We start from the raw sequence: 19,082 nt of genomic DNA, 5'->3' as shown, positions 1-19,082 counted from the left end.
TGTGCGTTGCGTTGCTCCTTTTAGCATCTCTTTTTTTGTTGACTAAAGATCATCAAACCTTAGCAGGGTGTCAAGTCCTCACATATGATGATGTTATGATTTGAAAAAGTAAATGAAGCCAAACGCAGCAATAAGATTTGTAATACTGAAATCCTATGACCAGTGATGATGGTGATGATCCCATATATGACTGAACTGCCTGCATCCTTAGACAGCATTCCAGTTAACAGATTTGGATACCAAGGCCTTATAGACCACGCATCTTAAAGTAATAATAAAAGAACTAAAGACAAGCCTCAGAATTAGCACTGGTCAAATTACATTGAACCTTGTTGTAACACTAAGATCCTTGGTCTCAGCAAAACAAGGTGGAATGGTAGTAGAGAGTTCATTGCCAATAGTGGTAATAATTTGTTATATTTAGTACATGAGCAAGAAGATAGCGAAGGCACAGCAGGGGTGCCTGCTAAGTAGGTCTGCTAAGAGCAGCCTCATGCTGAACTAAGATAATTTTAGAAATATAGCAATTGAAAAGTATAATAAAAAAGTATAATAGCAAAGGAAAAGTCATTATCACAATTTACAATGTTGCCTTGATAACTACTACGAATAATTACTAATGCTGAAATGCACAAACAGGCCTATTGCCTAGGCAAGGGGGAGTGCAATAGGTTAAGAAGGCTTGGGGATGGAAACTTACAACAACAGAGTCATTTATTGAGATATGCACTAATATTGGACCCATCAACAAACAAATCCACATTGCCATAAGAAGAAAATGCAGCAATCACCACATTCCTATGGCAGAAATCCAGATTTCAATTACCAACATGCTTACTCTCTGCTGGTCCTAAAGGGAAAAATGGGACACCAGCAGGAAATAAACATTAAAAATGCCACTTATAACCTCCATACAAGCTCACCTTCTACAAAGATGAAGAGAGTGTCAGAGGTCTTCAGAGCCTCATCTGCCTTCAGAACCTTGTGTATTCTTGAAGCCAACCCTTTATTGACTGTTCTCCCTCTTCCCATCTACAGATGAATTGAGTAAAGGGAATAGATGCTGATGAATAGAAGAAAAATCTATTGATTGCACTCCACAGGAAGGGCAATTTAGGGACAGTGAAAGCTGAAGATGCATTATTACACTGTTGTCATTTTTGACATCTCTGATTCAATTTCAACCCAATATATTCTGTTTATGAACTATGAAGAGGCATTGGTCATGGATGGTGAATAGGAATGAGCACGATGTTCGAGTCGGGTGTTCGCCGAACAGCGAACATTATGCGGTGTTCGCGGCAAATTCGAAAGCCGCGGAACACCGTTAAAGCCTATCGGACGCTAATACGGAAAACCAAAAATGCTAATTTTAAAGGTTTATATGCAAGTTATTGTCATAAAAAGTGTCTGGGGACCGGGGTCCTGCCATTTTTCAGGAGCAGTGATTTTATTAATGCTTAAAGTGAAACAATAAAAATGAAATATTCCTTTAAATATCATGCCTGTGGGGTGTCTACAGTATGCCTGTAAAGTGGTACATTTTCCCGTGTTTAGAACAGTACTGCAGCAAAATGACATTTCTAAAACCCACACCTAACAACTGTTTTTTAATTTTCTCCATCAGCTCACCCCCCACAGTTATTACCTTTTGTTTCCACTTGACCCTCCCCTCTAGATTTTTAGCTCTAACGAGCAGGGCCCTCTGACTCCTCCTGTATTGATTTGTATTGTAAGTGTACTGTCTGCCCTCATGTTGTAAAGCGCTGCGCAAACTGTTGGCGCTATATAAATCCTGTTTATTAATAATAATAATAATAATAATAATAATAAAGGAAAAAAAGTAATTTAAAACAAATCGCGGCTGTAAAGAATGGTCGGGTCTTGGCTATATAGATAAAAATCATTGAAAAAAATGGCATAATTGCGTGGGGGTCTCCCCAAAATCCATAAACAGGCCCTTCAGGTCTGGTATGGATATTAAGGGGAACCCTGTGCCACATTTTAAAAAAATGGCGTAGGGGTCCCCCTAAAATCCATACCAGACCCTTCAAGTCTGTTATGGATTTTAAGGGGAACCCTGTGCCAAAATTGAAAAAAAAGGGTGTAGGGTCCCCCTAAAATCCATAACAGACAATTATCCGAGCACACAACCTGGCAGGCTGCAGGAAAAAAGGGGGGGACGAGAGAGCAGCCCCCCTCCTGAACCGTACCAGGCCACATGCCCTTAACATGGGAGGGTGCTTTGGAATCACCCCCAAAGCACCTTGTCCCCATGTTGATGGGGACAAGGGCCTCATCCCCACAACCCTTGCGTTGTGGGATAACCACCACAACCCCGGTAGTTGTGGGGATCTGCAGGCGGGAGGCTTATCGGAATCTGGAAGTCCCCTTTAACAAGGGGACCCCCAGATCCCACCCCCCCCATGTGAATTGGTAGGGGTACATTGTACCCCTACCAATTCACAAAAAAAGTGTCAAAAATTGTAAAAATGAGAAGAGACACTTTGGGACAAGTCCTTTATTTAAAAAAAAAAGAAATTCCCGCGATGATAATCCATCTCACACCGACTGAAAAAAGAAAAAAAAAAGCCACAACAGCTCCGCCTTCATGGGAGGCTCCCACTGAGTGACACTTCTTCTCGACGACAGCTGTTATATAGCTGAGGGTGGGGCCACTCAATGACCCCACCTTCCTCTGATCTCACGTGACACTTTTGTTGTGTGAATTGGTAGGGGTACAATGTACCCGTTACCAATTCACCTAGGAGGGGGCCTGGATCTGGGGGTCCCCTTGTTAAAGGGGCTTCCAGATTCCGATAAGCCCCTTGCCCACAGACCCCCACGACCACCGGGCAAGGGTTGTGAGGATGAGGCCCTTGTCTCCATCAACATGGGGACAAGGTGCTTTGGGGGTGACTCCAAAGCACCCCCCCATGTTGAGGGCATGTGGCCTGGTATGGTTCAGGAGGGGGGGGCGCTCTCTCGTCCCCCCCTCTTTTCCTACGGCCTGCCAGGTTGCGTGCTTAGATAGGGGTCTGGTATGGATTTTGGGGGGACCCCTACGCCATTTTTTTTTTATTTGGCGCAGGGTTCCCCTTAAAATCCATACCAGACCTGAAGGGCCTGGTATGGATTTTGGGGGGACCCCACACCATTTTTTTTATTTTGGCGCAGGGTTCCCCTCAATATTCATACTAGACCCCAAAGGGCCTGGAACCCATGCCGTTTTTTTCATTGAGTTTTATCTATCTTGCCAAGACCCGACAATTCATTACAGCCGCGATCAGTTTTAAATGACAATTTTTTCCTTTAGAAATGTAATTTTGCTGTGGTATTGTTCTAAACACGGAAAAACTGCGCTACTTTACAGGCATGCTATAGACACCCCTCAGGCACGATATTTGAAGGAATATTTCATTTTTATTGTTTCACTTTAAGCATTATTAAAATCACTGCTCCCAATGCATTGATACATGTCCCCTGGAGCAGGACCTGGGTCCCCAAACACTTTTTATGGCAATAACTTGCATATAAGCCTTTAAAGTGAGCACTTTTGATTTTTCATGTTCGTGTCCTATAGACTTTAACAGTGTTCGGGTTTGTCCGAATTTTTTGCCTGTTCGCAAGTTCTGGTGCGAACAGAACCGGGGGGTGTTTGGCTCATCCTTAATGGTGAATCCTTCTTATGTAAATCATTAGGAATTTCTAAGTGCATGTAAAACATAAGAGAAATGTATTTGAGGTCTTTGCTGTAATTTTCAGCATCAGGCAGGTATGTTTGATGTCTCTAATGCTCTTCCTGCATATCTTCGATGATGTCATGAATAAGTCATTAAATGAAAAGAAGAAAGGTGTTCGTTGGGGTCTTTAGGACTATTTTGAAGATCTTGAATGGAGGAGGTATATCTTCCATTCATCTACCCAACCTCTAATTATAGAGTGCTTTTTATTGTGGGGACCAATAGTACAGATTTTATGTATATAGCATGGGGGCACGAAGGGTGTATAGTCAGGGCATAATCAGCACTTGAGTGCCTGTCACAGCTGCAGCCACTCATATCAATCCCCACAGCACTGGAATAGCACCACTTTGAGAGTATCCAGGGGATGAGGACAGAAGATTTCAACCTAACACAACAGCCAGCAGTTCATGGGACACTATTCATTCATGATAAGTAGCATACCTGGTGCTGTATTTAAAAAAAAGGACATGTGTGAAGATGAAGCAGATAAGCCAATTATCGTGAGTAGCATGAAAATGGAGAGTAATTTTCTGCTATATTGACAGCTTTGTGGGATCCACCCACAAGCCTGGACCGGCCTCTGAGAGCCTGAGCCGGCCGCTCCTGCCCTCTCAACAGCCCAGAGCACCAGTAAGCGTGGGGGGGGGAGCAGAGAGCGGTGACTGACAGTCACCAGCTCTCTGCTCAGGGATCTCTGAGAACTGAGTGATCGGCGGTGTTTGATTGCTCGGTTCTCAGTGTTAGAGCCGGCGGGAGACAGATGGAGAATAAGACCACCTAGGTAAGTATGATTCTTTAAAAAAAGCCATACTTCTCTTTTAAGTAAAGTTAGTCAACCTTCAATGGCTATACATCTTCCATTATCAGAGTGGTTCAGAAGATAAATGTGCTGGTGTTCTGCTTGTGTATTAATGTTAGTGGGTACGGTACATCTTGCAGTTTTGGTAAGAAAAATGATCTCTAGTTATGTATGAATCATGTCAAACCAATGCAAAGGGTTATGTAGAGAATACAAATGAGATGAAGATAATACATCTAGTTTGAATTCATACTTTAAAATTATACATATTATTATTATACCTTTTCCTTCTAACTGTGTGATTATTACTTTTTTTACAGTGTCATGGATTGTCAATTGATGGATATGTTCTTCCATCCTCAAGCACAAGAGAGGTATACTAAACACTAAAATGTAAATAATACAATTAAAATTACGGTATAAAACTAAAAAAGTATATAGCTTTAATGAGGAGTTCCAGGCCCCGACAAAAAAATTAAAAGTCAGCAGCTACACGTTCTGTAGCTGCTGACTTTTAATATTAGGACACTTACCTGCCCAAGGCAGATGACAGCACCCCAGCTGATTTTCGGACCAGCTATCGGGTGCTGCCGCTGCCATTCGTAGTAAGGAAACCCAGCAGTGAAGCCTTTCGACTTCATGGCCAGTTCCCTACTGCGCATGTGTGAAGCTCGCTGCGCTTTCTATTTGGCTCAGGAGTGGGGAAAGGAGGAGGGTGCCAAACTTCCGAGGGACGGCGCCCCGACCCCTTCTCCCAAAAGTGGGGACAGGTACCTGTCAAAAACAGGTACCTGTTCCCCCCTCCCCCCTGAAAGGTGCCAAATGTGGCATCGGTGGGGGGTCAGTTAAGCGGAGGTTCCACTTTTGGGTTGAACTCCGATTTAAGCAAACAAAAACATTCCTTTTTATAAGCTGTTTTTTGTGGCGACCATATGCAGCAAATTATTGTATTTCTCATGGCAGCTAATAATTATAAATGATTCTATAGTCCCACCTGGTGCTATATTTGAGAAGTGTACAGAAGTTGACTTCTTGATACCTGTATTGTTAAGGGCTACCAGTGCAAAAAAAAAAAAACACAACACTGATTTTTTTCAGCTTGTTGTTGTCGTTTATAGATATTTGTATTATTCTATTATTTTTACAAACACCTTATAATGGATTTATTTTTTTTATAGATGACAGCTTGTGAAATAAAGTTTGCTGTCCATGTGGAGTCTGTCCTCAATCATGTTCCTCAGCCTGAGTACAGGCAGCTGCTAGTAGAGGCCATACATGTTCTCACTTTAGTGTCAGACATGGAAGTGAATAGCATTGGAGGCATCATCCATGTGGATCGTATTGTGCACATGGCCAGTGATCTGTTCCTTCAGGACCAGGTATGGAATACTTTCTCTTGTGCCTTTGAAACAAAACTTGTTCCTCTTTTTCTCTTCATTCTTACATCTTAATTCCCAGTATTGCCTGTCTTAGAGCCTTCAGTGTAAAATTAGATGTGTGCTTGTCCTTAACCATAGCTGATTATACAGCACAGACTGATATCTACAACATGTACATGTTTTCTTAGTTCTGATCCTAGGAACCCTACCACCAGCTAAACTCTCCTCAAGCCTATATACCCTTATACAAAACCTCATTCCTTCCCATCTCCAAATCTGAAAGAGTTATTATGCATTTGGCAACAAGTAAGTGGAGAGGCAGAAGCAACAGCAGGTGACAGATGAAAGTAGAATATACTATAATAGTCGACATGTCTACTTTTAGAGGAATTCAACAGTATGTTGATTCTCATTGTTCCCCAAGAAAATTGTCTTCCCTCTGCAGCTAATATACCTTCTCTGGATTTCTTCCACTGATAATATATATTCATTAGGTTGCCTGGCTTAAAAGATGTCATATTGGCATTCTAAAGAAAGATTCCAATGGTTTATTAAAATATATTTCTTCTAGCTCCTGGCACGGTCCAGCTCGAGTGCTGGATTGTTTCCTTCTCATTTTGTCAATAAGAGGACCATTTTATGTTAATCACTTATTAAGGTCCTTTCCCACAAGCATCATCTGTTCCGTCATGTAAACTGATAAAAAAAAAGAATGAAAACTGCATCCTTTTACATTAGTTTACATAAGTTTGTACATCTGTCTTCAGTTCAGTTCAGTTTACATCTGTATACGTCCATTTTTTTCTCAGTTGTTAAGGAAAATTGTCATTGGATGCAGACCTTTTCTGTCTCGGACGGAGATGTAAGCGAATGTATGTCACTTTACATTCACCTGCACATAGACATATATTGTGGTTGAGTCTGGATCTGTCTGGAAAACTGACAGACGTATCCAGACTGACTGCTTGTGTGAAAGGGCCCTAAGAAACTTTAAGAAATCACTAGGCTTGAATTTAAGGAATGAGGTAGGGGTGGTGACAGAATGCCTTTATTGCAACAATTATTTATTTCATATGTCTTATCTTTCAAGTAAAAAAATATAAAGAAGACCATTTACTTATTTATAATACATTGTTTCAGCTGTACAGAAAAGTGGAAATGGAGCAATGAAAGTATCCTGGGGTCACAATTAAAATGGCCTAGGAAAACATAATTGAAATCTCAGCATGATCCTGACAAGTTTTTTATATAGTTTGAATGATTTTTAGTATATGGTAGATTTTAAATTGTGTTAAGGACCTCACGCTATCAATTTTTTTAAGTGTTAAACTAAGTCATTTTAGTGTTGGAGCTGCTCCCCTGAAAAGTGTAATATGCTGACATTTAAATGTTAAAGTGATAAGTGGTAGGGGGCGCTAGAGAACTAGAAACCTCAAATTGATAATATCAAAAAATAAGAACTACTAATCAAAGCAATTAAAGTGCATTGTGCTGAGTAAATAACAATTCATAATAATGGTGATACATTCATAGATCAATTTTTCAAAGTCCATTAGTAATCTTTTGTGCTGTGAATCTTATCCATAAGACCCGTCACCAAGGCAAATCTTGTGAATATCACCCGATGGAATGTGAGTGAATTGCCTACTCACCAAATGGACACGACCTCTGTAATTGAAAAGAAAGGTCGCAACAGGCTGTTTTATATGTATTTCTGGGTTTTGCTGGTCTGTCTCTGGAGCTGTAACTGGAAACCATTAAGAAATAAACATAAAGCGGGACCATGTCGTGATAACTTTGTGGTATATGAAACCGGAAGTCGGACACCGGAAGTGACGTGACCCGGGATGCGCCTCGACGTACGTTTCATTTTACAACGTCATCAGGAAGCGATGACACTTCCTGATGACGTTGACGTGATGACACTTCCTGATGACGTTGACGTGATGACGCTTCCTGATGACGTTGTGAGATGAAACATACATCAAGGCACATCCCGGTGATGTCACTTCCAGTGACCGACTTCCAGTTTCATACACCACGACGGTGGAACGCACGTCAGACACCAAGCAGAGGCTGGGCGACTGCGGACTTCACCACATGGTGTTTTTTGCTGTCATTCCTAGTGCCGGGATAAGGCACTAGAAAATGTGAGCAGCCAGTGTGGCACTGTTTTTATATTATTGTTTTTATTAAACGTTATCACGCTATGGTTACTGGAACTGTAACTGGAAACCTTTAAGATCCTCCTTTCCACCGTGAGTATACCATTAAGAAATAAACATAAAGCGGGACCATAACGTGATAACGTTTAATTAAAACAATGATATAAAAACAATGCCACACTGGCTGCTCACATTTTATAGTGCCTTGTCCCGGCACTAGGAATGACAGCAAAAACCACCATGTGGTGAAGTCTGCAGCCGCCCAGCCTCCGCTTGGTGTGTGGCATGCGTTCCACAGTCGTGGTGTATGAAACCGAAAGTCGGTGACCAGAAGTGACGCTTCCTGATGACGCTTCCTGATGAGGTAAAATGAAACGTATGTCGAGGCGCATCCCAGTCACTAAACTTCCGGTCATCGACTTCCGGTTTCATACACCACAACGTTGGAACGCACGCCAGACTCCGAGCGGAGGCTGGGCGGCTGCGGACTTCACCACATGGTGGCTTTTGCTGTCATTTCTAGTGCCGAGACAAGGCACTATAAAATATGAGCAACCAGTGTGGCATTGTTTTTATATTATTGTTTTTATTAAACGTTATCACGCTGTGGTCCCGCTTTATGTTTATTGCTTAATGGCATACCCACGGTGGAAAGGAGAATCTTAAAGGTTTCCAGTTACAGCTCCAGAGACAGACCAGCAAAACCCACAGATACATGCAAAACAGCCTGTTGCAACCTTTCTTTTTAATTAAAGAGGTCGTGTCCATTTGGTGAGTAGGCAATTCACTCACATTCCATCGGGTGATATTCACAAGATTTGCCTTGGTGACGGTCTTATAGATAAGATTCACAGCACAAAAGATTACTACTGGACTTTGAAAAATTGATCTATGATTATATCACCATTATTATGAATTGTTATTTACTCAGCATGATGCACTTTAATTGCTTTGATTAGTAGTTCTTATTTTTTGATATTATCAATTTGAGGTTTCTAGTTCTCTAGAGCCCCCTACCACTTGTCACTTTAATATGGCAGATTTTATTAACAAATAGATATCATGGGACCTTAATTCACATTTTAAATCAAGAAGCAGCATTATACAGTGCCTTGAAAAAGTATTCACACCCCTTGAAATTTTCCACATTTTTTCATGTTACAGTCAAAAACTTAAATGTATTTTATTGGGAATTTAGGTAATAGACCAACACAAAGTGGCACATAATTGTGAAGTGGAAGGAAAATGATAAATGGTTTTCCAAATTTTTTACAAATAAATATGTAAAAAATGTGTCATGCATTTGTATTCAGCCCTCCTGAATCAATACTTTGTAGGACAACCTTTCGCTGCAATTACAGCTGCATGTCTTTTTGGGAATGTCTCCACCAGCTTTGCACATCTAGAGAGTGACATTATTGCCCATTTTTCTTTGCAAAATAGCTCAGGCTCTGTCAGATTGGATGGAGAGCATCTGTTTTTTTTTCCCACTTTTTGTTGGTCTATCACATAAAATCCCAATAAAATACATTAACATTTTTGGTTGTAACATGAAATGTGGAAAATTTCTAAGGGTATGAATACTTTTTCAAGGCACTGTATAACCTGTCTTCCAGGGTAATTCTAAACTCCAAATAAATTATCTTTGGGCTGTCTATATGATATGCCTTAAATATACTACTTCTAGGCAGGGCTTTTTTTCAGCAGGAACTAGGGGGAACTCAGTTCCACCACCTCTGGCTCAGGTCTTCTGCTCCCTGCTCACCACTATCACTTGGTAACACTGAAGTCCAGCTTCTGCGTTTACAAGTGATAGCTTATCCCCCAGTAGCTCCCACAGGTCAAATCTCCTGCGCAGATCCCACTGAGTGCCGGACAGGCACAAGGGAGATACAAAACAGGTGCCCAGGGTTCAGTGCAGTCATCGGCAGGAGAGGGTGCGTGGTAGGCTGCACCCTCTGTGGTCTCCATTTTTTCCTTGGTGACCAGTTGATGCTCCTACTGCATGATCAACCTTGCAAGTGACTGTAGTATAGTATAGCATGCTGGGAGGTACTACAGCCAGATAGGTGCTTCAGCTTAATATTGCAACAAAGGTAAGAAATATGACAGATGGTGGAGCTTTTAAGGAGGGGGGAGAAGATGAGGGCAGTGGAGGGAGGAGTTGTATGCACTATTTGATGCCATTTGGCAGGTATGTGTGTGTGGCGGGCATGGTTGAGTTCCTGCATCTATTCTCTGAGAAAAAAAGCCCTGCTTCTAGGTATACATTTCCTGCTTTATGCGGATTTGTTTAAAGTTAAACTGTAAACCTTCTGTTATTTTCTCTTACAGAAAGCTCTTGGAGCTGGAGATTTTTACCTCGACCAAGATCCAGCCACAGGGATCTGCAACTTTCTCTATGACAGTGCTCCCAGTGGGGCTTTTGGTACAATGACTTACTTGACCAAAGCTGTGGCCAATTACCTACATGACTTTTTACCCAGTACAAGTTGTATGATGCAGTGAGAGGTCAGTCTACCATATAGGATGAGTTGGTCTGTTTCTGTAAAAGGAAAAAGGCTGGGCAGCTGTTACTTCACATTCAGAAGCATTTCAGTAAGGTTACCTGTTTATTCTTGTTACAAATGGAATCTTTTAATTATAACATGAACCAAGAACTATTCTTGTAAAAGCATGGGCCGTGGGAACAATGTCATTTAAAAATTCAGTTTACACACAATATTTATTGCAATATTTCCTACATTTCAGAAGAATATGTCTTCACTTACATAGCATCAAACTTTAGAAAAAGTTAACTCTTGAACTAGTCCAATGCTTTCCTACAACCCAAAATAGTCCTCACTGTACCAGCTTTTCCTTTGTAACTAAGTGCAAATACGGTACTTATTTCATCAAATTAGTCATTTTTGGGCATGTTACAGGTTCAGGGGAATTGCTGAAAAAAGTCTGCTATGTTTAGGAACACAGCCCCACAGAACTTCGGGTTTGCTCACAACATAAAATGTACAACAGCTTTGTTAAAATACACATTGGTTTTTATTTACTACAGGAGTAGAGCAGGTTCACTTTGCAAAATTAATTTTCACTTAGTGAATCAGATGAAGCTAAGAAGAAATTAACTTTGCAAAGAATGCTCAATTACGTGCAAGGATTTTTCCTTGCACATGATTGAATGTGTGAAGTCAGCACAGCTTAACCTTATTCACTAAGGTAAGTGAAAGTCCACTTTGCAAATTAAACACGCTCTACTCCTTGAGTAAATAAACACCAATGCAATTTTATTTGTCCATTAATTTTGCCTGCATTGCAAAACTAAACTAAATGCATGGCAATATTCTTAATTATTTGGGAGCTCTTGACTCTTTTAAACCTTATTAGTATCTTGAGAACCATTTAATTTTGGGGATAATTATTCTCTAGCAAAAAATACTAGTATAGAGTCTACTCTATGAAGCCCACAATGCACCTTAGCATAATCGTTAAGGTGTAAAGCAACCTTTCTCAACCAGGATTACGTGGAGCCCTAGGGTTCCTCCAGAGATTGCTTGGGGATCCTTGAGCTGTGGCTGATTGACTGCCCATCTCATGGTGTCTGCATAGTTCCAGGGCCAACACCATATGAAAGAGCTCGATCATGGTACCTCTCATCTTTTTAACTACCTGTAAAAGTGACCTTTTTGACCACCACTCTAAGGGGGGCATTCTTTACACCAACCACCAATGTAAGGGGCATTCTGGCCACCACTGTAAGGAGGACACTTGTTTTACAAAAGTTTTATTGGATTTTTGAAATAAACAGTGGCACAGGCCATGGGTATACAAGGACACCAAATGAAGGGTGGCATAGAAAGTACCCAACATCAGTACCAGTATATGAATACAAAGGCAATTTAAACACATCTCCAAAGAAAGGAGGACACTCTTTACACTGACAACCATTGTAAGAGGCATTCTTCACACTGGTCCCTGATGAAGTCATTTTAGCAGGGGTTCCATGAGACCTGAAAATTAATTCAAGGGTTCCCCTACAGCTAAACAGTTAAAAACTGGTAGTGTAAAGTATAGCATTTTTGTAAACATAGAAGACTTTCTACCCAGAATAGATGTGGGTCGTTTGTGGTATTATAATTGTAAAACATGGTACAGTAATGTAATAGACCAATATTTTAATAGGGTGAGATTTTCCTATAATGTTGAAGACTTGCAGATTTTACCAGTCTACTTATATGGTACATAGTATGGATTTAGTAAACTGTTCATAGAACCTAAGAAACTAGTGTCCTTATGGGTGAAGAACTAATGTTGCTGGTATCTTTATGAGTGCATCACTAATGAGGTAGTGGATCGACAAGAAACACTGAAACAGAACATTGTTCTACCGCCTGTAGCAACCAAAGTTTTCCTTTCATTTTGTGACCTCTACTGAAGACATACCTTCTGAAATTGCATTGGTTGCTTTGAACAGTATTTCCCCATTCATCTGCAGTAGTTTTTGTAAATGAGGGCTATCAATACTATTACTATCTGTCAAGCATGTCCTTAGGAGAATCTTGTTAGAAAAGCTATTTTAAAATTAGTCAGCAATTTTATTGGGATACTGAAGTCATACTTTATTTAATCTACTGGTCTGTGTAAATTGTATGAACTCTGTGCCTATTATTATGTTACTTTTACAGCATACAATTTGACTGGACTACTGCCTGTATGTTATTTCAATTTTCGTGTTTTTTTATTTATTTTAAATTAATGTAAATAGTTAATATAATGATGACCACAGTAAACTTTATTTAAAAACTATTCATTTACAGTTACATACAGATTTATGTTGTGCAAGTGCATGTATGCTTTTAAGGAAGGCTGTGCTTCATGTTACGACTCTATGAACATATTCTGAGGTCTGTGGGTAAAAGATATTAAAGTGTATTATCAGAGCACAATCTAAGTCGATGAGGTGATATTGGCTTGTTTTCCTTTCTTCTTCCTATAGTGACCTCATACAATAGTTTTGTGTTTAAATATCCCATTATTTTTGCCATAAACATTTTCAGGTTGTAGATGCAGTCATACTGCTATGTGACCTAGTTAAGTCTATGGGGTATGCTTACAGAAGCACGTAAATCTGTGATCTTTGCGGTAATATGTTGACTTTGACATTCATTACCAGCTGTCTTTGGACTTTTGTGCTATAAACCTGCAGTAAATGGCACATGATGGGGCAAATTTGTGCATAGATGGCGTAAAAATTAATACACTTGTATTTTTGGTCTACTGATATGAGTACTATTGGGGTCACCTTTGTCGTACATGAATCTTCATTCATAAAACAGATGGACAGTAGTCTACATAGCATGTGAGCATAAAGATTAGGGATCTTCCCATCTATGTAAGTTCATCTTACGATATAAGTAAACAAAGGATAGGGTTTATTTGTATGTCCTACTCTCTTTATCCCGTACTTTTGTGATCAAAGGTTTCATCTTTCATCTCACTTTGTCCCCTTTAAGGATGCCTAATTTGGACAACAGTCCAGAGGTTTTCCTGGTGGTCTCTTAAACAGGTATGGTCAGCTCATCTGAATGCACATTTAGCTAAATGGAAAGTCTATAAGGCTAACAGGCTTGGACTTTCCATTGTAGAGAATAGAGTATGCAGTGCACATATTCTGCATAACTTTGGGGAGGTACACTGTGCAGGGCTTGGTAAGGAGGTGCTCACAGAAATAGGTTTAGTAGGATCTACTACAAAATTGCTGTGGACGAGGGCTAGAAAAGGATAAAAGTACTACACATGTAGTTCATTACTGAGTAATCAACTCTTCTAAGAATACCAGTGAATTATTTAAGTGTCACTAAACTCACAACTGTAAAATCTGTATATTCAGCAAAGCATGCTTGTTATACTCACTATGGAACCTAAGGAGTTAATCCTCTGCATTGTGTAAAAATGCTGTTTGATCTTGTCTTCTCTGATCCTCCCCTTCTTCTACAGTCCCTAACCCATCTACTGAGTACAAAGCCCTAGGAGGCATTCTGCACATTCTCAGTTTGGTGTGTATTGCTAGAGAGTTTTTTTTTTTTTTTTGGGGGGGAGAAGGTGCATGTGATCGGCACAGAGCCAATCAGCACTTTCCAAAGAGAGGGTCAGGGGTCATGCAGCCTCATAGGCAGTCAGAGGAGAATGACAACTCCTCCTACAAGCTTTAACCAGTGCTGTGTCGGACACTGATAGAAGTCATAAGATACTGCTGATGAGAAAAGGTATTTATAGCAGTTTATATTTACTAAAATAATTGCATTTCCATGTTTTGTGTACTGTGGGCCAGATATAGTAAATGCAGGGTCCTGGGTTTAGTAACACTTTAACTGCAGATATACGGTGCTTAAGATGGCCATACACAGTTTATATTATTATTATTATATTATTATTATAATTTTGCTCAAAAAATGTTAGTTCCCGAAACGTTCATTCAATTTTATAATGGTTAAATTGGACAGATCAACAATTATTTTTGATCATGGTGCCAGGAAAAAGTGAAGGCAAAGAATGGAAAATTTGTCTGCAACCTAACAAAGCTGTTCCTAAGTATTTATGGGCCTATTACACTTGTCAATTTGTAAACACATTACTGCATGTGTTTATGCACATGTGTGAGCCTTACATTTATAATCATGTGTTTTTGTGCATTTAATACAATTTTTTTGTACATGCGTTATGGCAAGTGAGCCAAAAACACTCAGCATAGATATTTTTCATGGTGCAGATGTGGTCATTGTTTTCTTTGTGCTTTACTACTACTACTATTACTACTGATTTCAGTGGGTTTGCTTAACATGCATAAATGCACACAAATGTTGCATGCTATGCTTTTCATAAACACGCTGAGCTGCAGTATGTGGCTACATAGATTGGGATGGGATTACTAGTGGAAATGCATTTTCATGCATTAGAATGTGTTTTACTTTAGGAAATGTGAACATGCTAAAACTACCTCAAGCATTCCACTTCTTCAGCTGGTGCAGGTAAAAGGAACTCTTTTTACCGCCCACAGCTTGTGGACAACAGTAGGGCCAACTAACATTTCCCTTGAAAAAAATGTCTTCCTCCTATTTTTCTATTAAAGGGAATGGGCACATTGAACTCTGATTATACATAGCCCTGGTTTTACAAAGGTAGTGGGGACATGTGGCTTTTTAATTGGGACCATTTATAAGCCATTCACTTTGTTGCATGAAAACATTCATAAAATATATATTGTTACCTATTGTCAGCAAAGAGTCTGTACACAATACATCTGACAGCATGTCTCTAAACTGCTGCTTGCTGTAGTTTGGCCACAATTTATTTATTTATTTTATTTATTTCAGGTGCTTATATAGCGCTGTCAATTTACGCAGAGCTTTACATATACATTGTACATTCACATCAGTCCCTACCCTCAAGGAGCTTACAATCTAAGGTCCCTAACTCACATTCATACATATACCAGGGCTAATTTAGACAGGATCCAATTAACCTACCAGCATGTCTTTGGAGTGTGGGGGAAAACCGGAGTACCAGGAGGAAACCCACGCAGGCACAGGGAGAACATGCAAACTCCAGGAAGATGGTGTCGTGGTTGGGATTCGAACCAGCGACCCTTTTTGCTGCAAAGTGAAATTCACCTGGTACAATAATAGTGTACAGCTAGGGAGCTTTTTTGAGTTTTAAATTAATATGTGTTATTAGTCGCCTAAATGGGACCTGTCCTGGTCAGACCTTTCATCTAACATGAGTAGTATCTGACTGTGTTTAGGTCACATTGCTAACAGATTACAGGGAGCAATAAAGTAAGATAGTATCAGAGTCTGCACCCTGGCAGCAATCCATAGATCAACAAATAGGATTCAGATGACAAATTCTCACTGGTGCTCTGTAGCGGTTGCTTTAATATGGGTTTATTCATAGACCTCACTTTGATGTCAGGTAAAAAGATGCTGCTTTGCTCTAGTCTTTCAAATTGCTGCTTATATATAAATGTCTTTGTTCTATCTGCAACCTGCCTGTCACTCTGAATGTAGATCTTTTACTCTGCTGTTTTTTTAAGTACTGTATATTGAATGTATGAACAACAAAAAAAAGAATATATATTTTAGCTACTGGTCATTTCCTAGGGCGGTGTGGTATATAAATGTTATTTTCATTCAGAAACAATGAATCATGTATGCTTTTTTGGAAATATGTTATAATTTAGCCTACATTAAAAGCTATATTACCCATGTTGTGTCTGCTTTTATTTTATTCCCTATTTGTCTTATTTAAAGCTGAACTCCAGGACAGCACATAAATACACAGTGGAAATACATATATGGGGAATATTTTATATGACTAGGGTTTTGTAACTATCAATGGCCATTTCAGGAGTTAAACAGCTTAATCAAAAGCATGTCCTGAGTCAGATTGGACAAAGGAGCAGCAGCACCCTGATGAGGTCAGCCCGCTCCTCAATCTGTTCTCTTCTGTCGGCATGTTCGCTCAGCACAGAACAGAGCTTGATTGCCTTATAGAGCTGCTTGTCCCTTCCCTAGAGTTCTGCTGCAAATGGCATTACAGTAGGCTATTAAGATATATTTTTTAACATATACTAGTTGCATTTAAAAATACAGTCAATTGGGTCTTTTTCTCTTCTGATAAATGCATAAATAAATATTTGTATATCTGCCAGCTGTTCTGATTGCTGCACAATATTGTTCTTTGTGTTACCTTAAGGGCTCTTTCACACTGACGATCCCTATGTCCGTTTTTCATCCTTCCGTTTTTGGATGAAAAACGTACATACATGTATTCCTATGGAGCGTCGAATGTCAGCGGTGACATGTCCGCTGACATCCGACCCGCTCTGATCCGAAAAGTGTAACGGAAGAAAACCCTACTTTTCCATCCGTTTTCGGATTGGGTGACGACGGAATCTACGGTCCGTCATCATCCGATCCCCCATAGGGGAGAGCGGCGCTCTGACAGGTCCGTCGCTGCACAGTGTGCAGCGACGGACCTGTCATCTTTCTGCTCAGCGGGGATTGGCGGAGCGATCCCCGCTGAGCAAGCGGGTGTTCACGGGGCGGATCATCACTGATCCGCCCCGTGTGAAAGAGCCCTAATTTCCTATTGATCTGCAACAGTGACGGATGAACTGTACTGTATTAATTTTAATATTTTGGTCTTATGTGCACTGGTAATGATATTGTAGCATTTAACTGCAGATATGCTTATCATAAAAAAACAGCGGACAGTATTCATTTAAAATAATATATTTTAAAATATGATATATTATAATTTTACTTTTTTATGTTATATTATAACATAATAATATGTATTTTAGCAAGTATATTGTATTAATATTATAGCTTTATTGAATTAAGAGATACTGTTCTAATGCCCCGTACGCACAAACTGATTTTCCGACAACAAATGTTGGATGAGAGCTTGTTGGAGGAAAGTCCGACCGTGTGTATGCTCCATCGAACATTTGTTGTTGGACTTTCCGCCAACAAATGTTGGCTAGCAGGTTCTCAAATTTTCTGCCAACAAATGTTTGTTGTCGGACTTTCCGATTGTGTGTACACAAACCCGTTGCACAAAAGTCCACGCATGCTCAGAATCAAGTACGAGCCAAATATATAACTAGAGTTCGTAATGGAGATATCACGTACCTCTTGTACATCACTACGTTGGTAATTGTTGGCCAACAAATGTACTATATTGCAGCTTACCAGTCCTTAGATGTGGTAGCTGAATTAATTTGTTTTCGTTTTCAGGCTAAGAACAATTTTAGCAAGCACAGCACAAACCTGTGGATTATGTCAGAAAAGAAGTGTCCTTGTCACTTAGAGTAATCTACCATGATGTCCCTATTTTCCACCATGTCCCATCAATTGACCATGTAATAGGGATGAACAAAGGCACACGTTTGAAGTCAGGCCTATGTAACAACCATGGTTACTTTCATAGATATACTCTATTGTCAAAAGTATTGTGACACCTGCCTTTACAGGCACATGAACTTTAATGGTACCCCGGTCTTATTGATATTGAGTTGGCCCACCCTTTGCAGTTATAACAGTTTCAACTCTTCTGGGAAGGCTGTCCACAAGGTTTAGGAGTGTGTCTACAGGAATGTTTGACCATTCTTCCAGAAGCGCATTTGTGAGGTCAGACACTGATGTTGGACAAGAAGGCCAAGGAGAAGGACAGTCTTCCTTTTGACAATAAAGTGCAGCTGTTGAGAAATGAGCGTGGACACAAATAATATATAATAACCAAAATTTTATTTTACTGACTATTGCTTTTTACAATTGTAAAAAAAAATGCATGTGTTTGTACATTATATATTCTCTAAAGGTCTTCACAGATTGGTGTAGCTCCACTCCAAGTTCCATTCTCCATGCAGAAGCTATACACATCACCTTGGGTCATAGTATATCCTGGATAACAGTAGTACTGAATGTAGTATTGATACTGGTTTGGGAGAGGATCCTTTAAAGTAAGAAACCGGAAAGTTCCATAAGTAGGTACTGGAGGATAAAAGCACCGCACTCTTCTCTTCAAAGCATTCTTGAGAGCACCATGGTGTAATTGATTTCTATTGGCTTTAGTTGTATGTGGAATATGTGTGGAAGATGTGACTCTTGGCGTGGTTATAGTTATCTCCTCAGTTCCATGAATGGTTTTGCTGGGCTTTTTTGCTAAAAGCAAGCTTTGTGTTGGCAGCTTATCAGTAACTTCATAAACAGCTTTATTGTATTTATACTGTTTGTCATGTGTGGTACTGTTAGTCTGAGAAATTGAACCTTGTGTTAGTTGTTGGTGAAAAGATACAGGTAACATTTGAGTATATTTGATGGCTGTAATACTTGTTAGAGTTATTGATGGGATAATAGCAGTTGGTTTCTCCTCAATGTTGACATATTCAGAATGGTTTGTAATGTATTTTAGATTTGCACTGGTGGTGACATGT

The 19,082-nt window shown here is 39.8% G+C and overlaps 1 protein-coding gene across 4 annotated transcripts in view; it reads left to right on the top strand.

Annotated features, from left to right (window-relative positions):
* PHKA2 (phosphorylase kinase regulatory subunit alpha 2) overlaps positions 1-16,347 on the top strand; it is a 143,668-nt gene extending 127,321 nt beyond the window's left edge. For all 4 annotated transcript variants that reach the window (XM_073616456.1, XM_073616455.1, XM_073616453.1 and 1 more), the window contains 3 exons: positions 4,866-4,919; positions 5,724-5,924; positions 10,424-16,347. In XM_073616456.1, the coding sequence (XP_073472557.1) occupies positions 4,866-4,919; positions 5,724-5,924; positions 10,424-10,597 (429 nt within the window). In that variant the 3' untranslated portion in view covers positions 10,598-16,347. The remainder of the gene's footprint in view (positions 1-4,865; positions 4,920-5,723; positions 5,925-10,423) is intronic.
* Positions 16,348-19,082: the final 2,735 nt, after the last annotated feature.

The sequence above is a fragment of the Aquarana catesbeiana genome, linkage group LG02 (assembly GCF_042186555.1).
Source record: "Aquarana catesbeiana isolate 2022-GZ linkage group LG02, ASM4218655v1, whole genome shotgun sequence".
NCBI lineage: Eukaryota > Metazoa > Chordata > Amphibia > Anura > Ranidae > Aquarana > Aquarana catesbeiana.
This window is presented reverse-complemented; position numbering and strand designations above follow the sequence as displayed.